This window comes from Ascidia mentula, chromosome 3, assembly GCF_947561715.1.
Source record: "Ascidia mentula chromosome 3, kaAscMent1.1, whole genome shotgun sequence".
Lineage (NCBI taxonomy): Eukaryota > Metazoa > Chordata > Ascidiacea > Phlebobranchia > Ascidiidae > Ascidia > Ascidia mentula.
In genome coordinates, this window is record NC_138568.1 from 11,599,316 (window position 1) to 11,624,738 (window position 25,423).

General features: G+C 34.6%; 3 protein-coding genes across 4 annotated transcripts; 2 read left to right on the forward strand and 1 right to left on the reverse strand.

Annotated features, from left to right (window-relative positions):
- The first annotated feature begins 442 nt into the window (after nt 1-442).
- LOC145894846 (aquaporin-8-like) lies at nt 443-2,869 on the forward strand. Its single transcript, XM_082983507.1, has 6 exons — nt 443-580; nt 1,125-1,373; nt 1,617-1,743; nt 1,905-2,092; nt 2,153-2,287; nt 2,489-2,869. Exons 1-6 carry the CDS (start codon nt 525-527, stop codon nt 2,589-2,591), a joined length of 858 nt encoding a protein of 285 aa, XP_082839633.1. The 5' UTR covers nt 443-524; the 3' UTR covers nt 2,592-2,869.
- Nucleotides 2,870-6,195: 3,326 nt separating this feature from the next.
- Nucleotides 6,196-25,268, forward strand: LOC145896111 (uncharacterized). Its single transcript, XM_082984960.1, has 47 exons — nt 6,196-6,410; nt 6,507-6,690; nt 6,745-6,968; nt 7,035-7,200; nt 7,446-7,569; nt 7,631-7,864; nt 7,914-8,079; nt 8,283-8,390; nt 8,454-8,558; nt 8,804-8,915; nt 8,974-9,062; nt 9,214-9,320; nt 10,032-10,135; nt 10,214-10,511; nt 10,808-10,974; nt 11,782-11,850; nt 11,907-12,023; nt 12,082-12,203; nt 12,258-12,363; nt 12,541-12,666; nt 12,725-12,921; nt 12,979-13,131; nt 13,190-13,283; nt 14,133-14,279; nt 14,341-14,498; nt 14,564-14,725; nt 14,811-14,955; nt 15,016-15,165; nt 15,275-15,431; nt 15,481-15,640; nt 16,059-16,238; nt 16,305-16,498; nt 16,564-16,637; nt 16,691-16,785; nt 16,936-17,043; nt 17,105-17,264; nt 17,706-17,914; nt 18,070-18,168; nt 18,380-18,521; nt 18,695-18,826; nt 19,145-19,339; nt 23,512-23,657; nt 23,727-23,921; nt 24,323-24,466; nt 24,529-24,674; nt 24,763-24,908; nt 25,082-25,268. The coding sequence occupies exons 1-47, from the start codon at nt 6,253-6,255 to the stop codon at nt 25,187-25,189; spliced, it is 6,882 nt and encodes a 2,293-aa protein (XP_082841086.1). The 5' UTR covers nt 6,196-6,252; the 3' UTR covers nt 25,190-25,268.
- On the reverse strand, nt 19,350-23,504 carry LOC145896112 (uncharacterized). 2 transcript variants are annotated; one of them, XM_082984962.1, is made up of 11 exons: nt 23,261-23,504; nt 22,615-23,001; nt 22,284-22,558; nt 22,060-22,227; nt 21,675-21,872; nt 21,426-21,614; nt 20,852-21,360; nt 20,446-20,677; nt 20,119-20,379; nt 19,900-20,039; nt 19,350-19,838 (listed from the first exon to the last, which is right to left on the reverse strand). In XM_082984962.1, the coding sequence occupies exons 1-11, from the start codon at nt 23,289-23,291 to the stop codon at nt 19,643-19,645; spliced, it is 2,586 nt and encodes an 861-aa protein (XP_082841088.1). In that variant the 5' UTR covers nt 23,292-23,504; the 3' UTR covers nt 19,350-19,642. The 2 variants fall into 2 exon arrangements, with proteins under 2 accessions (XP_082841088.1, XP_082841087.1); XM_082984961.1 differs by having other exon boundaries at nt 21,426-21,872.
- Nucleotides 25,269-25,423: the final 155 nt, after the last annotated feature.

Sequence of the window (25,423 nt, forward strand, 5' to 3'; positions counted from 1 at the left end):
TAACCCCGTTGTTTTCTGGCGCTTGTTGACCCAAGTCTCGTGTTGTCGAGGTTGTTTTTGTATCAATATTGTCCGATTTCTGTTTGGTTGTGCCGATCTATTGGTTTTGCTGTTTCGTTCGTTAGTTGTTAGTCATGCGTATAAATTGCGTTGTTTCATTCCAACATGTTTTGCAAAATTCCTGGCCATATTCTCTGAATCGTGAAGGAACTAGGAAATCTGTTTAGTGAACAATTTCCTATCGGCGTTTCAGTGACGCGAAGCTAGTGTGACAATAATTAAGTAATTCGGAATAAACTGGAACTTTATTATAAGCAATGTGGAGCCAATAATATGAATTGTGTAAGCTGGAACTTTATTGCCGATGCTGCGTTTGCATACGTTGCAGCCGAGGAGCGCAAGCAAAAATTAACTGCCGTCTCATGACATGTGGATGATTTGTCAGGAAGTGGTGGCACTCGGTGCTTGCCACCCATCAAGCGCTTCATACGTTATTGTGTCGTTGTGAAATCGGCAGTGGCAAGATGTCTGGCCAAAGTAATGACCCCAAACAGAAACTGCTGGGCCAAAAAACAAATTCGTAAGTTTTTGAAGTTGAATTGTTGTGTGTTTTTGGCCATGGGAGCATGCAGGTTTCGTTTTGTCGAGGAAAGCTGTTAAAGTGGTTTTAGTACTGACTATATGCAAAGCGAAGCATGACTTGCATGACAAGTAATAAATGTGAATAATTAATTAGCAACAGTTACCTCTTTTCTTCATTTGCATGTTTTACTATAGTTTTATGAATATTTTTTTATGGTTTATGAAATGCCAAAATTACGTTTCGTCCCAGTTAAATAAGGTTTCCAGGAAAATAACAAATGCGGCTGTATATACCAGCGTAGTTCAACGATAGGGACATGTTGAGCAGCAGCCTACGTTGAGTTTTGCATGTCAACACAAAAATTCTTACAACGTTAATTTTTGGTGATATTTTAGTTTTGTTTTGCTCCAAAAAAGTCTGATTTTTGTGTTATGCTTCATGACAGTTCGTTACCCTGCCTTCAAACAGATGACTTTTTGTTGGTAGTCATTAAACATAGCTTGTTGTTTTAATTGATGCAAAATAAATTTACATTATACAGAAACTTTCAAAGCACCCCTACTTCACAAAGTGTTTCCAAGACATCCACAATGACAACAGCAGACTTTTACGTAACATGGATACAGCCTGCCATTGCTGAGTTTTTTGGTCAATTAATTTTTGCCTTTTTGCATTGTTCCACTGCTCACACTGTTATGACGCTGAGCATTGTGATGGGAAATCCATTACTCCCGGCTATAAGTGACGGTTTATCAGTGGCTATTCTGGTCGTGATAATCGGACACATTAGGTAAGTTTCAATTACCCAATTTCGTGTACAGATCATGGTATATACTAAATTAAAGCTGGTGTGGACAATATCTATATCTTTTAAATAGGTAAACATGTTTATCGCAGTTTGCCGATACAAAAAAGCACACTCCACAATCTGTTTGTTGAGCTTTAAACCGAAATTTTTAGCACTGTATAACAAAAATTACGTAGCAAAGTAAGTTTTATTCGAACTTCGACTTAACTTTATTTGTTTATTCAGCGGCGCTCACGTGAACTTTGCTGTGACGACTGCAGTGTTTGTTGGTGGCGGCATAAAAACAGCCATGGTTCCAATTTATCTTGTGTCGCAGTTGCTTGGTTCCCTGTCAGGTGCTGCTTTGGCCTACGTAAGTGTTTTTGTTGCCTAATTTCGCTTGGGATGCATGGGCTTGCTTGAATTTCCGATTAAGTCAATGTAGTATCACAAACCTTACGAAAGGTTCTAAAAGTTTAACAAACGCTATTAAGCACACATTATTTTTTTAATTTACACGAAATTGTGGTTTAGGTCGCCAATGGAGCCCCTTCTGGTGCATTCGCCTTGGGTAAACATGTTACGATTGGACAAGGCATTCTTATGGAAACCATGCTTACCTCCCTGCTGACACTAGTTGTTTTGTTGGCCGCTGTGGAGTTAAGTTCAACCAACGCTGCTTTTGCCATCGGATTTTCCATTCTGATCGACATACTGGCAAGGTAATGTCCCAAGGAATAAATTTCCAAACCAAATCGTGTATTTGTACTTTGTTTTAATAGCTTTGGTGTATCTGGTGGCTGCATGAATCCCACCTTAAGCTTTGGCCCAGCAGTTGTCTCAGGGATGTGGAATAATTACTGGATTTATTGGGTGGCCCCATTGTTGGGTGCACTTATTGCAGGAAGCATTTTCAGGTGCGGCTATTATGCGTTTTCTACCTTATGAGACATCAGCCATAAGAATCACAATCTTTACGGACCTCTGCCTTTGTTTAGATTAATTCTTTGATATAAGTTAATTAGAAAACCCTTGCCACGATTGTGTTGGTACGTTAAAAAATTGTTTGAAATCACAACCTTAGAAGTATTTTGTGATAAGAGCTTTGTGATTTCTAGGTTCTTTTTGGGTGGGCGGGCAAGATTACTCTTTCGCCAGACAGTAAACGACCCTACTCCTGGAGTGTTGGAAAAGGGCGGAACAAGTGGTGCTCTGCCATAAACTTTGAAGTTCAAACATATCTTTTCCTCTGTTCTACTTTTTTTGTACAATTGTTAAAAGTCTTTCGTAGCTTTTGTAACTCCTACCAGCGTTGAAACAAACTTGAAATTGCGGTATAAATATAATTATAAGCATTGCAAGATATTGTCGGATAACCAAACAAAGCACAACAAAACGTTCAAAGCAACGTATATGCTGTGTCGAAGTGTATATAGGATTTTTTTCATTTGTGAAATCACCGTGCTTTTCGGCTTTATAAATAAATTCTCTTCGTACTACTTAAAACGTACCCAAGTGGATGTTTGCAGCTCTAATCAATCCAAGAAAACTAATAACTTAGTCTATACTTGAAAACCAGAACCGCGTAACTTGTGTTACCACGCAAAAAACGTTTTTGTTCAAAAAAATGCGCAAAAACAGCATAAACGTCTAACCAAAACATGATAATTGATCGTTTATCACGTCCTATAAGTTACGCCCACAACACATAAGAACGGAAGGCTACATGTTTCCTCCACAAGGTTATGGTGTCAAATATAATCATTACAGCATACAATGGCTTTTTATCAACCGATTTGGATCATCAAAAGCCTGATGTAAAAGGATGTAGGATACGTTTAGAATTAAATCATGTCTGTTTGGAAAATTATAATCATGAACGTCAATTTACCAGCGACACCAAGATTTTCGATTTTTACCTGCAAAGTTAAAAATCAGGTACAGTTAATCAAAATACAGTAGGCTAATTGTTACTTGATTGTGTAATCAACTACGTATTCTTGGATGGGCCAATGATGATTATGACAAACTTTCAGCAATACGGCCATATTTTCGTGTATTTTATTTTGTCACGTGGTCGAGAGTACTTCGGACATCATAACAAAAATTAGCGAGAAGAAAACGCTTTTCGAGTTTTGGGCAAAATTGTCGAATTTTGGTAGTAAAAAGAGATCCAAAGTTTAAAATTCATTTATTGGTCCGCAAATCCATGATATCCATGCTGCATTAAAAAGTACGCGAGAACTACCCAAAGCGTTATAAAATCCTGTACGTGTGAAAGGATTCAAGTGGCAAGTGGCCACGCCCCGATTTCAGAAAGCTTGATTGATATTTCATGCGCTATAATGCCTCAATCCTGGTATTGTGAAGAGTTTGATTTTCGGGTATTTGTGAAATATACTAAAAAATGTTAAACTTACTGTCCGAGCTATCCCCAGTCACGTCCGATTTGCATTTAGGAGACATTTAGGCACTTTTAGCCTTTCTCCTGATCGATACACAACTCCGGACGTATGGCAAAATACAGCATGAAGTATATAGACTCGTAAATCACTTAAGGTGACATGAACAATCACCTAACATGGCACGCGTACCAGGGGTTACCGACTCCCAGTTTGCTCATCACTCTTCGAGTATTTAACTTTCGGATAATACCTAAGCTATATTTTTGAAAGTTTTCAAAGTTGCCATTATGCCATTCTAAAGCGCAGTTGTGAATTTATAGGCCTCTATGATCGTCGAATAACTAGGAAATCCACCAAATAGTCTCTGGGCTGTAACTCCTTTGTTTTCAGTAGACCTATCTAGCCTATATCTAATCAAAGAATCCTAATTTTCAATAGGCCTACCTCGTTGGCAGGCCTATACTTGGTGTAAAATATTTAAAACTAATAGGTAGAAAGTCTTGGATTCTTTAATTAGATAAATATTAAATTGAATTAAATCCAAAAATATTTTTTGTTTAAAATGACACCCTATAGGCCTACAACTTTTTGCTGCCATATGCACGTCATAAATACTTACCCTGTTAGGTTAGATGGTAGATAAAAAACATGATAGTGTGATAAACGTGTAGGGAATTCGGCTTGTCATTCTTCGAAAATTTTTAATATTTTGTTTAAACTTGGTCTTTAAAAACCGCTTTTTACTCTTGTGCATTTACACCACGTCTTTCTGACGCCTTTCGTTAGTTATCTCGCTTGCGTTTTGTGACGGTCATCGTGGTGTCCGACTGATAATGTCTTGACAGTGTTGATGTCGGGTACTCGCGATGGAAACCTCTCTAAAACATCAGCGACCCATCAAACAAAAATCAATTCTAAGGCAACCTTTTCTCCATGCCACTGCAGCGATTTTTTTGTGCACATAGGTTATGCTACAAATTGTGGCCAGTCGCCCCGTTCCACCGGTAACACATAGGTCTACAAGATCAGACCAAATATTCGCATCATGTACGTTGCAATTGGCCCACTTATACCAATTTAATCCAAATAAAGTTTGTATTTGTATTCGTTCATTGTATAGAGACCCCGTAGCTGAGAACAGTGAACACCATCTAAAGAAATGGTTAGCGCACGTCGAAAGGCTTAACGCGAGTGAGAGAAACCTAGCGGAGACATCAAAACGTCGGTGTGTAAATGTAAAAGAGTAGAAAGTTATATCGAAAGAACGAGTTTATAAAAAAATATTAAAATAGTTGACATTATGATGACTCGCAATCCCCACATTTGTGTCAAAGAAATATTGAAAAGTAAGATCACACATTACCTCACTTTCTCCTGGTATAAGTGTTTCCAGACATTGACGAATCGAAAATAAATTTTCAATGAAAAAATCTCGACATGACTTTACCTGTCACAAGAAGCGCTAAAAAGCGTGAGAAAATCATTTAGGCTTCTTCCGGCAACTTTGTATCCTGTCGCAACTAACAACGCCGTGCATAATGTTTCCAGATCAGATTCGACCGCGAAGGTGTAGGCTAAAGCAAGAAATTAGACGTTGTTTTGTTGCGCACTGTTTATCCATCCATGGGAATTAAGATCGATGGCAAATGTAGTTTATGTTCTATTGATCTTAATTTTGTTATTTTAACCACTGTTTATGTTATATAATTAAAACACTTACAGTGATTCAACATTTACCTGATAAGTATTACTTAACTTATGTGATAATTCAAATTTCTGCTAACATGTAAAGCAGCGGTTCCTGAGCTTTGTTGGCTTACAGCACCCCTGCTGCATTTATAAAGATATTGCGTCTCCCAATAGTGGAAAACCAATAAGCGACTGCCACCCATGCTGCAATCAGCCTTTCTATCTGATTATGTATGTGGGGGCGGGGTGAGAATCGAACTAAAATTGTGGGCTCCTAATTTAGCGTTTCATTACCAGTATATCGAATGGTGTAAAATTATCAGAGTAAATATAATGATAATCTTATGGCACCTATGAAAGTGATGAATATCACCCAAGGATGCCACAGTACCTGGTTGGGAACCACTAAAGCATACTTTCATAATGCTAGCATATTTTTTTTTCAACCAAGATACCCTTGAAGCGTTTGTCAGTTCATCACATAAGTTTAGAAATTCTGTTATTTAAATTATCCCAGTAAAAACAAAAAAAACTTCACTTAAATTTTTCTTTGTCAAATTGCAAACTTTCCAAGCTGGGCCACATGTAAAGCCAAGTTTTGCTGAATGTTTGGCTTCAGACAAATAAAAAATCTTGGCTCAGTGCATCACTTTTATTGATTTTGAAATTAGACAAAAATTATGGTATCAATTAAGTGCAGTTTTACACTGCAATATTTCTATGTAGGTAAATAGAAAATACTAAAAAACTAGGTTTTGGTGTGCTAACAACAAATGTGTGCTTAATGGATGATCATTCACAATAGCTTAATCATGGAGCATTATAAAGTGTCTCAAGGTGAAAAGGCCAAACTGTTGGATGAAGAACTGGCAAAAGAAATATCAGAACTTAAAAATGAAATTGAAGAATGTGAAATGTCATTTGGAAATTTTGTGAGACCCATGAGGTAAAAAAAAAATTTTTCTTAAAAACATGAATGTATAAGTTTCTTATTCACTTTTCAATACAAAATGTTACTAAATTGTAATATGATTTGTTTCAGTTCGTTTTCCTCTCCAATGAGTTTAAAATACTTTCAAAAACAGCGGGAAATTGCCATAAACAAAATGTTGCACATCGACAAAATTTTTCCTTTCAAAAATCAAGGTGATGTTATGAATACTGAAGTTGAAGCAGCTCTTAGTTCTGACTTTAGTGAGAGCAGTTTGCCATTGCTATTGCACCAGGTAAAATAGAGATAAAAGTTAAACTTAAATGTAAGTATATATTTTTGTTTCAAGCATTATTTGGATCAAATGCAACGACTTGTTCAATGCAAGCATTTACACATGTTGCGATGGAGCCGATTATGTGAACATGCAGATACAATTGAAAGATTAAACCCAACATACAAATCCAGATTAGATGAAATTAACAAGGAGTATTGTGACTCGAAAACTCGAGCACAACGTCTTGCTATGGCCTATCATTCTAAAATCCTTGGGCAAAGTACAGATTTTAAATGGTATTGTTTGCTTATAAGTCTATATTTAAAAAATTAGTTCCAATGAAATCTTAAAATGTTGTCTAGTGTTCAACCTGATGACATGACAGTATACTTACGGTGGCTTGTCACAAATCTACATTTGACCAAAACATTTTGTGCGTACCTTAAAATATTACAGTGGTTGCCTTTAATCCATAAAAGTAACATCGACATTCAAGAGTCAGTAACTACAAAAAATAATGAAGTTCAAGTAAGTTTTAATATTTTCCGTTCATTGTAGGCATGGGTATTTTGGTTGATATTATTTGTGATTGTCAATTTTGGTCAATTTTACATACTGAATTAGTCAATTTTAGTATGTTTTGCCTTCAGGCATATGTTTTTCACATTGTTCAAGCTGTAATCAGGTAGATTTTGTGCAGTGGAAAGTGTGGATATCTTTGTATCGTTTTATCACAAAAATGATATAAAATTGTTTTTTTTGTTGTTGTTTAGATTGAAACAGGAAAAGTGTCCTTTGATCCAAAGTCAGCTTGGCATAATTTAGCAAGTTCCTTGCCATCCAGATCATCAGTGAGGCAATCCTCTTTTGCTATTGCAACAGAACTGGCTTTTTCAGGTATGCTGAATGGTGAATATTGTTATCCCAATGCCATTAATATATTGCAAACTAACTGCAGGATTTGTTTCCAATGAAACAACTCTTGGTGTTCCTGTACATTTCACTGAGCTTCATCAGTTCAATGAAAAACTTGAAGCTCTTGCACATGAGTATGGAATTTCAGTTAGGTCTGAAATTATTACATCAGCTGATGAAATGGAGTTGTTTGGCGCCGTAAATCGTCGTTTCAAGCTGCTACACAACCGCCAGGTTGAATGTCAGACCTTTTATTATTATGACAATGCCCCTGAAGGTAATTTTTCTCCCATGTTATCTTGAATACCTTATTAACAAAGTTGCAGGCCAGGAACACTGGGGAACTGATTCAGCTTCACACTGTTTGGTAAAACCAGAAAATTGGAGTAAATTTGTCAACATTAGACCTCATGCAGATCAACTCCAACTAAGACAAATGACTACCCTAAAACAGAAGCAATATGTAGATGAATTACTGGCATCACAGAACAGGTTTTTTAATCAAGACTGTCAAAATAATGAGCTTTTTCTGACCATATTCAACACACATATCTGCCCATGTTTAATACCTCTAAATATACAAAACAACTTCATTTTTAAGTAGGTTTTAATCATTAAAGTTTTTTTTTGCCTTTCATTTTATGCATCACAGAAGTTAAGTAAAAACAAAAAATGTTTCATGTATATTTTTGCAGATTTCTGTATGTTGATGATCATACAATTATAACTGAGTCACTTAAGGAACATGCTGTTGCAGTAAGAGACCCTCCAACCGTTCAAGTGCTTCAAGTTACTTCAAACAAGTGCTCAACATTTAAAAAGTGAGGTGGACAATCTTGTAAATGGCATATATTTTATATTTTCAGGTATGGAAAACTAAAATCATCATCAGTTTGGCAAAGAATTTATGATAATCCCAATGAAAACCTTTCAGCTCCCGCTGACACTTATGCAGAAAAGGCATCAACGAAGTAAATTACATAACAATTACATTTACTATATCAACTATGTGATTTATGTTATATTTTTTAGTGTAAAACTGCTGCAATATTTGCAATAAAACTGATCTTCTGGCTAATTGACATGAATATCAGTTTTATGGTAAATTGCAACATGCCTGGCAGCAAGAGAAGCGCAGTATTTGCTGCAATATTTTTGTTTTATTTTTAATTTTTTAGTGTGAAAAAACATGTAATTTTGGTAAATTTTTTTCCAGATTGGGTGGTGGACACAAAAAACGTGAAAGCTATGATTATGCAAATACCATGCAAATGCTAGGATTAGACGAGGGTGAGGAAACATCAAATCAAGACCCAACAGTAGTACAAGTCAGTAACATGACTGCAAATTCAATTTAGCTTTCTAATATAACAGACTACGTTGCAGGGAGCTTATCTTTCATTTTTGCATTTGAGGCATTTAAAAATCAAAGACATGAAGAGGCAGTGCTTGGGAATCCTAAACTATTTCAGAAGGTTTGAAAATTTAATACAAATATATACAATACTAAAACATTTTTTACCATATGATAAAAAAACTGGACTAACTATTTTCAAGGGATCAGGTAAAAGTTTTGGCTATTTTAATGGCTTGACATGTTACTTTAAATGCTATAATATTTAACAGCATTGAGCGCAGCATCACAATTTATGATGGTGGCTTGTCTCTTAACTCAAAAGCACAAGATGGTCAGGATGAAAGAATTCACAAGTCCAGTTCTTCTGAAACTAAAGGTATATACAAACATTTGGTAAATTATATTACTGTTTTTTTTATTGTGATTTTATGGAGTTTTTGGTGACAAAATGCATGTAGTTGTATGTAACGTTGATTGCTATACCATGTTTAGTTGTTTATCCAAATGTGCGCATTATCAAATGCGGACTGTATGTGATATGACGAATGTCTACGACATATATGACATATGTCTACAAAAGTAGACCTTTTTGTGACGTATTTGTGCACCCTGGTGGCCCAAAATTGACTAATTAACTAATCCTGGTGTTATTGACAATGTTCTTCAAAATTGGTTAATTTATCTGGAATATTTATTTTCCCACTGCATCACCAAAAAGCAGCCTGCTTATTTTGTGGTCTTGCAAGGGGTTATGCCTTTCGTCCATATATGTTTGGACAGTGATGATTAGGAGCCAGATTCAATATCAGATTATTTTTACCAAAACGGTTGCCTTGTACAGGGGATTTAAGAGATATAATTCTTATTTTATGGGTGAAAAAAACAAGATCCAAACAAGATGACAAAAGTGCCTAGTATATAATGATTTACGAAATAAAACCGGAATTTATCTTACAATGCAGTGCAAGCACTTTCTGTTGGGGGAATAAGGTTGGCGAGTAGATGAACTAGCCCTGTGGGCTGTAGTTTGGTGTCCCCTGGTCTGGGCCCTGTAGTGAATCTTGTAGATAACCCATTGTTTCTTTAGATCACAAATCAAAATCAATTCAGGAAAACCAGAAAGGCACAGATAAGAAAGATCCTGGCATCAGTTCACATCATTACATGTTTAATACACCTGCAGATTTTGCAGTAAGCAGTTGATTATTTTTTTGTCATAACATAATTGTAAATGTAAACAATAAAAATATGTGTGTAAACACTTTGTAGACTGAGGAAAACAAGTTCATGGAGTTTAAGGGAGTTGAGAATCATGATGATTTTTATGCCTGTGATTTGGATGACAATACCCAGCTACAAGATTGTAATATTGGAGCGGGTGATGGAAGTGAATGGCAAAGTTTTATTACAGCAGCGGTGTCAAGCGGAACAATGGGGTTGAATTTTATTCCCCATGTTCAAGATCAGCGTGGTTATTACATAATGTATGATGTTGCTGTGCAAGATTTAAAAATGTTGGAAGAGGAACTTCTTCTGGTGGCATCTCATTACATTGAGAAGGATACAGGTAATAGATAATTGTACATGAGTACCAAGTCAAATTTTCTCACATATACATGAGTAACTAAGTCAAAATTTCTCAAAGAATATTAGGAAAACATTACTGCTTTACAACATTTAATTTTGTTGCCAGTAAAAGAAATGTTAAGGTATTATTTTTGTTAAACTTTCATTAATTTATAAACACTATTCAAGGCTTACCTTATTCCTGTTGCTAATGACATGTTAAACAAAAAGTGTCAATGTTGTCTGCAATATCATACAGCCTTTTTGTATTCTCAGAATGTTTAATACCTTTTTTAGCAAATCGTATGGTACCAAGGCGTTCCGCAGCTGAAACTGCACAAAGAAGACAGGAAGCTCCGGGTGAAGTAGATGTTTCATCATATGGGCACAGAGATGTGGATAGATTTGCAGTGCTTTTTGATATGTGGACATGTGAAGTTAACTTCCTTGCCAATAAACTAAAGGTAATTAATATTAAGTTTTGGTTTAAAAATTCTGTCATAACAACAGTTCATCTGCCTGGTATTGTTTTTGTTAATATTAACCCTTTAAGACAGAGACGCAAAAATTAAACTTGAAGAGTGATGGGTAATTTTTGTTGTGCATTAGGATGTTGCACTTGTCAGCAAATGGGATCGACATAAAAACTTCGTAGTAAAACACGATTGACTTACAGGCAATTTTAGAAAAACAGGGTGGTCGAATTTTGTCGGGAATTCCCCCTACATTTTTGTAGCTGTTTAATTGTTCCTTAAGGTAGAGTTTTACAGAAAACCAACCTGCATGTCTGCGGCAATCGATGCAGTTGAGGTAGTTGTGTTGTTTTAGCGAAAAAACGAACTGCATATTTCACAATAGTATTTTTATGGGGTTATGTGCGCCGGTGGTTGTCCATGGGTGTATATTCTGCATTCGCTACCAATAAATTTATAGAAACCAAGTTTTAGATATAAATAATTCTAATTGCACCAAACAATGCTCTGCATTAAGTATTATGTAATAATCGATCTAACATCGATAATAACTATTACTTTTCACATTGAATTTTGTCAAAAAATTTGCGATTTGTGTTTTTATACTCATTTCATGAAAACATATTCTGTGGATAAAATGCGTGTACTGTGTCTATATATTTTTAGTCAGATTAGAGTTTTATATTGAAAAGTTTTATACAAATATACATTCAATTTCCAGAAATTTAAAGTTTGTGTCTTGCCAAAACCTAATTTCAAATACATGATTACTTAAGTTTAAATGTTTTTAATTTTCAGCTATTGAATTGCTTTTATGAAGCATATCAGAATACATACTCTTCACAAACTAAAAGAGAGTTGACCCAAGTAAGCTACATTATCCCTGAACTACTTTAGTTGTGTTTACTGACAAGTTTTCTCAGGTGATGACAAATTTGATCTATCAAAGACCTCGATATGATTTTAGTGAAGATTACTTTGTGCAGACATACAAGTCTGAATGTGCTTGTTTGCGCCTCCGAACATCAATTATTACTCAGGTACCAAACCAGGTGATAAAAGCTAAAGACATTATTTACTGTTAAAATATTATCTCAGATTCTCAACAGTCAAATTGATGACTACAGGCAATATCTAGCAAAAGTTGTTCGACAACCACATTCATATGGCATGCCATTTTATTTAAGTGGGAAACAGGAGATTGCAACCAACACACTAAGGTAAAACACTTTTGTTTGTCGATCTTTAACAAATCTGCTGTGTGTATGTTACAGACCAGCTCTTAAATACATGGATATGTTTGAGTTTCATCCAAACCTTGGAGCTGTGACTGGAGGATTTCATCTGGCTGTAAAACTTGCAATTGAAACTATATTTGAGGTGAAATAAGTACGAATTGAAGTAGACAATAAATTGTATGTTAAATCTTTTGAAAAAAAACCTGTCAATCTTGGTTGTAAATAAAAGTCTCAATGGTTTTAAGTGCAAGTATTAAAAATGTATAGTATGCATGTTATTTTTTACAACTAACACAGAAAGTTACTGTTTACAAAAAAGGCCCGCAACCCTGCAACAATGTGTCAAAGGATTTCCTTGGAGAAGCAAGTGTTGGAACTGGCACATCGGGAATGGGAGGAAATGTCCCAAATAGGATCGTCATTTTCCGTGCAAATACAGCGAAATGTATCAGGCTTTTAACTTGCATAGAAAAACTAATTTCATTCTCAATATTTTTGTGCAGTTGTTTTTTGATCAACATGTTGAAGATCCTAATCTACTGATAGAAACGATTGAGTCAATGTTTTGTAGTAAAGATGAGACTGTTGTTAAATCTGAAAATCAACATCAAACTTTGCAAATATTGCAACAAGCAATTGAGATGGTGGTTTTAAGATACAGGTTAATTGAAAGTGCTTGGGAAACTGAAATATTGAGCAGGTGAAAGTGCTTTTTCTATGCAAATTGTTCTATATTTTTGTAATACTTTCCACATAGACTCTATAAACAAACAGGTGATGACATGGGGTTTGATGAACATCATATGTATCTACGACTTGTTCAGTTTGAATTTGCCAACTTTAAAGAAAAAGTTGATCTTCCACCATCCATGCAAAGCAGCTTTATTCCAGATGAAATGAATGCTGATCGGTGAATTCAATGTTATTGTTGAAAATACCCACATTGACTTTTTATTATTTTTTAACAGGTATGTCCCAGGACAGCTGCAACTTTCTATTCAGGAAATGGATGAAAATCACTTGTCAAAATTCTCATTTCACAGTAAAGATGGAATAATACAGGTTACCCATACTAACATCTTGTTAACTTGATCAAACTAACATCTAAAACTCACCAAGTGTAAATGAAATGAAGGATGAGACAAGTTTGATTTTTTTTAAAGTTTTTCCAATGCTGTCACAATTTGCTGTAAATTGAAGCAAGTTGTGACTTCTTTTTTTAAATTTTAGTAAATCCAAAGTATTATCAGTTATATTGGCTGTTGTAAAGTAACTTTTACATGGAACTGTGTTGTAGGGAATGAAATAAATATTCATTTTAGTTGAGGAACTTTTTGTCTGTGCCTCACTTGTCATCACTGCCTGCATTGTTGTTTCATGCAAACCAAAAGGCCACATATTACTTGAGAACTGTTTTCAGTCTACTGAAACGTGTGATTTTCAAAGGCCCTCATCATGGCTTTTAGGTTACTTATTTAAGCTACAATATTCACCAAGATTAATGACATCTGTTAGTATTCATGATGTATACTAACAGACAGGTAAATAACACTAGAAAGGATAGAATAGTTTGGTTACAAAAAGAACATGATCACAGACGTTAGATAAACACACTCTCACATTCCCTATCTCTTTTGATTTCTGAAATACTTTGGGCAAAATAAACCAATGAATGAATGAAAATGAATGTATGTACTAGAGTTTTCAAAAATCCAAATTTAAACCGTTTAATATGTTTGGCTGGTCGTGTGGATGAAACTTTTGTGCCAGAAAAAAGTGCAAACCATGTTCAAAAAGGCTGAAAACCACTAATAGTTCAAAAAAAAACAGAGCAAAAAAACATTTTAATTCCTGACATATGATGACGCCTGCACCATTTCATGCAAAGTGTAGATATGTGGAATTTTTCAGGTTCTAAAAGAAAGTGGAATAAAAAACCTTCAGGTAACATTGGCTTGCCAAGTTGTACATAAGAATGCCATGATTACTGCTGTCACCTTGGCAAGCAACTGTTCCTACTGGAAGGAAATTAAAGCAATATCAACAGATCATGGAAAAGTATAAATTGCTAGTTGCTAACCGACTTAGGAACATACCATTAGTGATTTCATACTTAAAGGAAAACAACAGGGATGCGTCAGACACAAGAAGTACCCACAGTGTGTCTACTACTTTAACACAAGGCACCGTAAAATCAGGCACTGCTTCACCAAGCGGTGTTCGAAGAGGTGCGGCCTATTCTGGAAAACTGAAGTTTGGCTTTGATAAGCACAAACGGTGATTTTTCTCACAATTAGCAGTAACTGTTTTATTTTTTGAACCTTATGGAAGTTTTGAATTAGGTCACCAGAGGCATTTATATCCATTCAACTTGAAAAAACTGGACCACGAGATGTGGTTGTCAATGCATTTGTGAAGAAAAAAGAAACATCTGGAATGATGCTAAAAAAAGCAGGGGAAATAGAAAAACTTAAACAGTCTCTTATATCAGATTTTTGCAGAGAGTAAGTTTGAATGTACAATACAGCAATATATTTTGCTCACTAAAACCATAGAATTATTTTTACACTGCCAGTCAAATTTATGCAGGGTTGCTTTTCGAATGAGTTTGCATGCAATGCGTGCCCAAATCATTGCATATTATGCAAGTATTATTTATACATTGAAGTTTTTTCAACCAGTGCAAGATAATTTTTTTATTATGGGAACACCCAACGAGAAAAAGCACAAGCAGGTAAGATTTTTTACATATTAAAATGTTACATTGTGATTTTCATTGAGAAAATGTGTAAAGGATGATGTGGATGGGATGGTTCCTGAACCAAAGACTTTACATAGAAGACCAAGAAGAGTGTTTTCATCTGATGGAAAGTCATTTCTTAATCTTTGGTTTATTCCACACTTTAGTGAAATTATATGCGTGCATCGAAATTTGGATTATGAGGTAATCCGAAATTTGGATGTTTAAATTTGAAATTTTGGTTGTAACTTTGATGTGCTCAGTAGCTTTGGTTATATTTTTAACTTTCTAATGTTTAATTTATGTTTGTTAGACCCAACATAAACTTCTTACTAATTGGCTTATGATCACTTCCTCACTACATGATATTCTATTACATCTGTGTGCCCATGCTCATTTAGGAAGCACTGCATTGGACAAACAAATTCTTGACAAATACACAGTGGCACCTGACTGGGGTGGTTTTGAAGGTAAACATTCAATTTGTCAAAAAAGTTGTTGGCTGATGCTTTTGTGAAGGTATAGGAACTGAATTACAAGGAATTCAGAAACAAATTGACAGCCTACCAGAGGGCACACATCCTTACACAAAGGACCCTGTAAAAGTTGCTGAATTACTAACTTTAAGAAAGGAAGCTATGTTTCTTCAGTATGAAGCAGCTGTCCGCCATATGATTAGGTGTGCATAAGTTTCTTATAGAAATGACCTGGAATCTGGTAGGATGTATATTTTTTATATTCAGAATGCTAATATTGGCAGCAATTGCAATGTGTGAAAAAAAAATTAAAAAAATTGTTTGTATTGAAAAAAAAAATTTCAAAATTGCGATTGATGAAAAAAACACTGAAGAATTTTGTTCTCTAATTACAACACAAAATGGATTGTGTACTATATCCAAATTACAAACCTTTATTTATATTAGGACCTTGATTTTTTACAACCAAAATTTATGACAGCATTAAGTATTTGGTTAGAATAGGGCTGAATATACAACATTCTAAATCATAAGATTAGGTTGTTCGCACCATTTTTTGAATACCACCTGGGAGGCTTAACACACTGCAGGGTTTAAGTCACTGTTGTACTTTGTTTTTAGAGAAACATTTTTGGCAACTGATAAAGTGGCAGCATACAAATGCGTCACATACAACATGGAACCAGCATTTTCAAAACTTAACTACCAAAAGCAACGAAGTTTAACAATGATGCACTTTAGTGTTCCACAACCTTTTATTGCTGACAGAAAAGAATGTAAAAAATTTTTTCCATGGATTAGGTTTGTTTACCAAACAATCAACTACTTTAGGTTTAACATAAATATTGTGTATTTGCGTTGTTATAGTTTTAGCCACTCCAATGGCCCATTCCCTACCTCCTACTCAGAGTATTGGAAAAATATTGAGCCATCTCTTCAACTTTGTCTGGCCGGCTTAACATTCACGGATCGAAAAACAGCAAATGGGGACATTCTTGGTGTAAATCTGCACATCCAAGAAATTATTAATGATGGCAATGCCCCACTGCTCTGTTTACAAGGTATGTATTGTATGAGAAACTTATTTTGGTTAAACATACAATGACAGTGTTGTGCATGAGTCTAGGTACAGCAGATGAAATGCCCAAAGGCTACTTGATGCTGACACATGTTGGCAAAGGACCTGACAGTGGAAACAAGGTGAAGAGTTTTGTGTGATAAATATTACAACTGCAATTTAATTTTATGTTTAGAATAACAATGTTGCTGAAAATGGTCCAGACAAAAGCCTTAACGTTGCTGTGACAGCACCATTGCATGAACAGCTAACATCTGTTGAAGCATACAGGTAACTTAAATATTTAGGTGTCTGTTTTAATAAACAAGATAAAATTTGTTATGTTGCTTTCAAAAAGTGTCTTTAGTGTCAAATTTTGCCCTTGGTGGAAGAAAAGTGCTACTGCAATGCTTACAAACAGTTTTTTTTGTTTTCTGAAAGATTGGAAAATACGTACTTAAAATTATGGAGTCAACTTGAGATGATGAAATGTGATTGGGGAAAAAATAAGTTACAAGTTCATGCAATTGACACACCGTTTCTATTCAGGTTGGAAGAATTTTTCTCTTTGTTTGTAAAGTTTGAAATCACATTACATGAAACTTTACAGGGAATTTATTCATGTATTTCGTTCTGAAATTGTTTTGCCTGTTTTTACATCAATGGCAAGGCAAATGGGAAACCTGGATGAGTATACTGATATTGCCAACAGTGATGGACCTGTTAGACTTCCACCACATGCCGCAGAACTTGCAGTAAAAGCTCGTTTGGTAAGCTAATGCGCCCCAATGTTTTAGCATCACTTAATCCCTTGCAGTTTTGATAATTATTTTATCATTGTAAAATGTTGCAGGTATAATTAACAAGAACCATTGTATTAGTGTTTTGTCAGTTTTTGTCAACAACGATTTAATTAACTCAAATATTGTAAATTTAATTGTTGTAACAATATGTAAAAACTAGTGTGCACTTGTGAGTATGTCGCCATTAAAACATCATTAAATGATATTGTATGCATCATCATAGGTTTGTGTTTGTTAAAAATCCTACAATTTACATTGACAGATGTTATACATTGTTAAAATAGATTTAGTATGTCACATTTTCTACATTATATTTTGGTAAAATTTCTAAAACTTAACATGGTAATGGTTTTGGGTTGTATGAAGTATATTTTGCACACAAATATATGCAAACTTATTATTATGCAGCTTATAAAACTTCTTGAAATTATGGAGTGCAAAATGATCACTGAAGTAAGGCAGATGGTAAGTCGTGAATATACACAGGTATTGGCAGAACGTTCCCGAGAAGAAAATGCTTTGCCCACTGATTTGTGGAGGCACTCAATGGGTGAAAATGGTGTAAAGGAAAATTTCACTGTAAGTCGACCACTCTTGGTGGAGAACTTTTTGCAGAAGTAAGTCAACACAACAATGTATTTTTATTGCTGAAGTAAATTTGTGAAACAAATAAGGATCACAAACATTCATGTTATTATGTTTACGTTACTTTGATAACGTCCTGAATTCGAAAAAAGTGCATTTGTTTCATTTAAACGAATTTTTTGTACAGACTGTATTCTGAATGTGTAACTGAAAATGGGCATATCACATTCAGTAGGAAGCATTTGGAATTTTGCATATCCAATTTGGGAACAAGTGTAATGCAAAGGTTTGTCAACAATCTATATTTATATAATCATTATTTTTCGGAGTACTACAGGAAGTATGTGAACAATAACTTTAAAGTAATGTATTTTCTATATCTGCACAGTTATGTGTTTATGTTTATTAGTAAATTTTGGTTTACCTTTTTCTTGTTTCTATATGGCTTAATTAAACTTGTAATTTCAGATGGCATTGTTAACTATGGTTATTTGCAGAGAAAGGGAAAACTATGAAAGTTACTCAATGTACTATGAAAGTTTGTTGAAACATTACCACCATTTACTGTATGTAAAAGAACTTGAGGCAAAGTCAATTAATTATAAATCTTTGAATGATTCCGAACAGTTTTCCTCGCAGGTTAGTGTAAAATAGTAATTCTAAGAGCAGCTAAACTTTCTGAGAGCAGCTTTCAAATAACCCTATTTTAAAATATTAGCTTTTCAATTTTATTTATACCAGATAGAATTGAAGTATGGGTGATAATACATCCTATAATACGAAATGTATTTTGATATATGCAAATGCTTTAGTTCCAGTTAGCGGATCAAAGCCACGAACTAATTCTGGAAATCACTGCTTTGCGGACCAAAATTTCTGAAATGAGAAATCAAACTATTGCAATGGACCAGGATATAAGAGAAGATGTTAAACGAGATTATCAGGTAGAATTTTCCTTCCTTCCTGTTGCAGAAATTTGCGGAAATGTACTGTTTTGATGAAATAGAATTCATGAATGTAGTTCAAAAGTACTGTCATAACACATAAGCAATAAATATTTTAGTTAACCTTTTTGCTGCTAACACCCTGTTTTTTTGTAATTTTGTTTGAATTTTATTTGTTCTATATCTTCACATGTTGTGTAATTTAACTGGAATATTTGTTATTAAAATAAAAACTGTATGTTTGATTTAAAATAATCACAAAGCTGAACAAAAGAATTTGTCAGTTGTAATAACTTTTCATTTGATTTTTTCGGACAGGAGCTGGTTCAAAACTTGTTTGAGGTTTGCTTTCAAATGAAAGCAAGGCTTGCACAATCTCATTTAACTATCAATGATGATGTAAGAACACTGATTGGTGAAACAAGGGAAGATGCGATGAGATCTCTTGGAAAGTTAAAAAGTGAATCTCCCTCATCAACTGCTGAAGAGCGATTGAGAACAATTGCTGCCAAGGTTTTTATTACAATTTGTAGCTACCAGTGTTACACTGAAATATTGTCAACATTTTAACACAACAACAGTATGTTGGGTACAAACCTTAAAATTAATATTGACATACAAGTACATGTTATTTAAATTTTGTATTTTAAATAAAATACAGAAACAAAATGAAAAAAATATAGACAATGCGAAGGTTTTGTTCTGGTTTAGGCTTTTACTATAATTCATTACATGTTATTTCCGGTTCCAATCAGAAAACTGTTACATATAAAAAGTGCAACAATTTGCCATGTGCAGGAAAAGTTGATTTTGTATTTAATTTAGGTGTTTGTAAGTTTTGTATATTTTGATAGTTTTACTATCATCTGCAATTGCTATAACTCCATTTGAAAGAAGACCCACTGCATGTGGAAATGAAAGACCATCATCTTTTGTAACAATCTGATGTAAGAAGTCCCCATTGGGTGAAAACATGGATATTCTGTTGTTGCATTCATCAGCCACATATATTCTGTGACAGAAGCAGTCTTGTTTATATTTGCAAGCACCAATAGTGCTTTAGATTAGTTTACCTATTTTTAAAATCAACAGCAACACAACTTGGGTATCGAAACTGGCCTTTACCAACACCAAATGATCCAAATTTCTTCCGAAGAATGCCTGATTTATCAAAAATTTTTATGCAGTGACCTCCATAGTCAGGCACTATTACCTGCAAGCATTGGGGACATAGTGTTTTTCATAGTTGTTGCATTAAAACATGAGTGAAACTTTTAAAACCATGATATTACCTCATCATATTGATTGACAGCAATTCTTCCTTGCCATGGAGATTTTCCCAACACATTACCACCTTCAGAAACATTGTGAATCTTTGTTCTTTGATTCACAAAAACAACACTTGCATTATCGACATCTGCAAGTATAATATTTGCTTTGGAATCGAATGCAACTCCACCCAAATTGCCAAAATCAGGGTGCGGTCCAATTTGTCTGATAAGTTTTCCTTCAAAGGTCCAAACTGTTGCATATTTTCCACAAGTCACTGCTACCTGTTTGATTGGAATATATTCTATTTCAAAACAATCCTGTATTAATGTGGTTTGAATTTTAGGTACCTGATTTTCTAGTGAATTAACTGCTATACTCTTGGGTTTTAGGTTGACACCTTGAACAGTAGTCTTAAAGATACCCGATAGTTTGAATGTGTTTGTATCATATTTTTTAATTTCATGATTTTGGGCATCACAAACCCATAGTGTTCCATCACAACCTACGGTAAACTCAGGAAGTTGGGGAAAATGGTAAACTTCATCAGTTGCAAATCTTCCCTTTTTAACTCTACCAATGCTGGACAACAAAAAAATTGGCTATAGGTTAAAAAAAAAATTTTGTTATGTTTAGTCTTGAAAACATTCATAATTCCATTTTTAAAGTCTAACTACATTGTTTTAGAACATATGAATTTAAGCAGGTTTAACTGTATGTTAATATTTTAAACATTTGCCACAGCATAATTAAAACCTTTGAATAAGTTGACTTTTCACATCTGGAATAAGATGCACAGAGCTGTCGATACTAACTTCAGTATCTCTTGACGGATCAAAGTTGGCTTTAATGCTGTCAGCTTTATGTTGACCACTATTTGGTAGAGTGTGTTGATTTATGTCTGATGTACAAGTGTGTGTCTGGGAAGTTTGTGCTTCTGAATGGGGTGCTTTGGGAAGAGAGGCATGGACAATACTAGCTGAAGAAAAGCTGTCACTGGAAAATGAATCATCAGACTCTTCAGCATCTGAAATGTCTCCATTTATTGCCCTTCTTCTGTTCATCATGATTTCCATGGCTTTGGATACAGTTTCATTATTGATAGTTGCTATGTTTGATGTTGAATGTGGAAAACTGGTTACAGGGTCTTGAGGGTTCGTATTAACTTCTTCAGGTTCTAAGTTGAGTAAACAAACATTCTCATTGAATGGAATTTCATCATATATGCTTTCATCATTTTTCTTCAATTTATTCAGTGATGCATACTGCAGAATTGAGTTGGTAAATGTATGTCCATAAAGTCTTGACAGAACTGTAAAATTTCCCTCACCTTGTTTGCAGCATCTGGTGGGATGTCGTAGATAGGTTCTTCATCATTTAGTTCGATGGCAGTCAAGTTTTCAGTTGATTGACATACCTTTTTGTTTGTTTTTTCCTTCAGGATTGTGGATTTAGAAACCAGTGATCCAAGGTCTTCAGCCAGTAATTCATACTTAAAGTCATTGCCTTTAAAGTAGGTCTGAAAATATGCAGAAAAGTCAGTGAGAAAGTTGATTTTCTCACTAATGTTTTGACTTACTCGACATTTATATTGTGTTTGAATTTCCTTTGGTAATTTCTCAGTTTCACTCTTTTTCATGGTGTTCCAAACCATCTTTTTAAAGTTGTTTAAATCAAGTGGAGCTCCTCCATTTTCTAATATTCTTGATGCAACTGCACAACATTGCTGCACTAACTCCAGGCTCTGTGATTGCATCTCAATTGCAGCCTTCGCTTTCTGCGAAATAAAACCATATTTTTGACAATTTTCTACAATCCATGTAGTTTCACATTGCTTTCACTTTGCCCATTTGCACTATTATGTTGTTTGGTGAAATTGACTAAATTGTCTTCAGGCTATTAACTAAAATTGCACATCATTACAGCTATTGAAAATCACTTTCCTAGATATGCATGCTGAGTACCTTGACTGGCTCAAATTCCTTTTCAAAGAGTTTGGTTAACTCTTTTAACAACTGTGTTTGCTGACACCGCACAAATGAAACATACAAGTCACTTGCATGCTTGATTTGTTTTTCCAGTAAAGTTTTTGAATCCATAACATGTTTTTCATACTCTTGAACTTTGTTACACTAAATTAAAAACATATGTTATTCACTTGTCATCTACTTAATGAAAAAATGCATACCTGCAACTTGCATTTATTCATCTTTTCTTGTGCAGTTTCAAGCACCTTTTTGATTTCAAGCTTTTCTTTATTAAAAGATACAATGTTTATTGTCAAATCTTGTTCCCCGTACATGGTTATGTAGTCAGTTTTTTCATTTCCAAATTTTGAATTTTTTTTGCACTTAGTTTGGGAAATAATTTTGTTTACAGTGTCAATATCTTGTAATTCACTAGGTGCGTTTCCATACCATGATGTAACAATATGGCAAATTGTACAGTTTATCATCCATTGACCTGTTCATATGCTTTTTTTAATTTTAGTGATTTTAGTGACAAATTCACCATCTTACCTGACTGCAGATGCTTAGTTTTTAAAAATCCCAAGCAGTTTTGGCAAATCAAATGAAAACAATTTAGTTGCTTAATTTTTGTGAGCACTTGGTTGCAATTTTGGCAAGCCAAAACACTTTCCATCAAGTTACCTATTACCTTGTTTTGTACAGGGAAAGTGTAGCTTTCATTCATTTCAACAGAAGATTGTAAATATTCATTTACTGCTTTTCTTAGTTTTTGTTCTGATAATTGTGACAGTTCAACTTTATATGGTCCACCAATACAACTTGCCGCTCTATCAAAACTCACACGAGACTGTATAGAATGGTCCAATTGATCTCCGTTTTCACTTTTTGCATACGCAAAATTTTTTTTCTTTATGTCAGTATCACTCCATCTGAAATCTGCAATGAGTAGTTCAATTGATAACGTATCAGCTGGTTGGTGTCAACCGTAATTTGAGAAAATTAACCACTATGCGTTGTTAATTGCCCTGAGGCTCAAGTGCCTACGTAAGTTTCGTACAACAAGTTTGCTGGATTTATTTTGTGAAAACAGTTAACAACATAATGGCTTATCAAAGTGCAGTTGATATTAAATAGCATGGAAATATCCTGTATACCCCCTAAACTAATAAGCCACATTTATAAGTAATGCACTAACCTGAAGAATGATCATGTTCTCTGTGCCACATTGTTGTTAATTTGCTCTAAATTATTTGAACACAGTTTATTGACAAAGTTTCAGTACCAGCCCATGTATGATACAATGACAGACTTGCTACTCACTGCATTGAGGTTATACTAACAAAATTACCTGAGGCCATACCAAGAAAATTACCCACACAGCAATTTTGTTTTTTACCAAAGTTGGTCAGCATACTGTTTCCTTACATGATGTAATGTTTTTATCAGGACAAAAAGATGGCAATGATGCAACAGGAGTATTATGAGCTCAATATGTTGCTGAGCAAACTAACAGCTTTAAACCATTGGAAACAAACAACCACTAATGGCAGACACAGGACCTCAGCAGAAAAACTTAAGCATGATGTAAACAGGTGAATATTGTTTTCAAGTTATGCATTTCATCAATATGTTGCCAGTCAAGCATTTAATATTGTTTTTAGAATTCGACTTGATTGTGAAGCTAAGAAAATGATCGCTGAGGAGGAAACGAACTCATTTAAAGAAGAACTTGCATCAGTCCGCCAATCACTCAATGATTCAGAGAAAAGACTCACCAAAGCTCATCAGCAAATAGAAAGGGAAAAGAAGATTCAAAAAGAAAAGGAGTACAAAGAACTACAAGAACATAGAAACAGGTTACTGTGTAGCATTGCTGTTAACACAAGATGCAACCCCTACATTGAATTTACCAATTCTGCATAAAAACTTCAAATTTTTGTCAAAATCTGTTACATACATGAATACATCATTTAAAGCCAAATTTGCAAATCCTATTCATTGTATAGAAAAAAGTGTACACAATGTTGTGTGGCCTGTGTTTTTTTATTCTCTGAAATAACATCAAACAGGAAAAAAGGTTGAACAAAAGAATATGATTTTGTAAAAAAACAGGTAATGGAGTAAGTATATGCTAGAAACTAATTTTGATTTTCGTTTTGTACATGGATTTATATTTAATAAGATGTCAGTCAAACATTGTCAAGTACTTGACCAGAAATGATCAATGAATAGTAATTCCATTTACTTCTGTGTTTAGGCAACAACTGGAGCAAGCAAGACAAAGAAATATGAAACGGCTGGTTATTGAGTTGGACGAAAAAAATGCTCGACTCAGAAACATGACTGTTGATTTAGAGCGGACTGCACAAATTGAACATACTCATCAATCTAAAATCCAACGGTAATTTTGTTGTGTGATTTAATTTGTTTTGAACTGGTTGGTGGGACTGTTTTTACTGTTAGGAGCTTAAAGCAAATGCATGCACAACTGTCTGTGGAAAGAAGCCTAAAACTAGATGCATTTGGTCGTGTTGACTCCCTACAGGCTCAAGTCATGGTGTCTGAAAGAGATGTTACCCCTTCAATAGCAACATCTGTAGTCAGTCCAGGTGTGGTGGTTAGTTTTAGCATTTATATACAGTAGGTTTATCCAGTCTGTTCCATACAAATTACTACTTACAAGATTTGTGTTTTTAGCTACTTCCAAGCTTGCCATAACTAGGAGTCGTCCATCTTCTGCCTACAATTCTGTGAAGATGCCTAATGTTAAAGTTCGCCCAATGAGTTCTGTTTCTGGACAATATAAAGGTCAAACAGATGTGCCAAGAAAACGACCACAAACAGTATGTCAATTACAACTGTGACAATTTTCAGTTTATTTGAAATGATGATATTCCTATTAATTTTACTTCAATGTTGACAGTTAAACAAGCAAATCACGCTAGACGCCACTATTGCTAACAAATACTTTAGTGATCATAGCGTGAGTTCGTTCATTAACTTGTATTTGTTGCAGGCTGCAGGAAGGTTAAAAAGCACTATTGCTGCTGCACTTCTAACTGAAATTTATCCTTCTACCGATGTACATGAGACTGTTGTGCAACTGGACAGAACCCCAAAATAGTTTTGTTCTAATAAAAACATAACTTCATCACTGTGAAACTGTGTGTGTATATACCTATATCAAACATGTACTGAATGTGATATCATTTTAATATCGTTACCTAAGTTGTAATCACTTTAGCACTTTACCTTACAATGTACATACACTGTGTTAAGTTAACATGTTTCTTGCTTTACCTAGATATTATTCCATGTTTGCTGTGAAACACATAACTCCTTAGGAGCCTATTGCTTG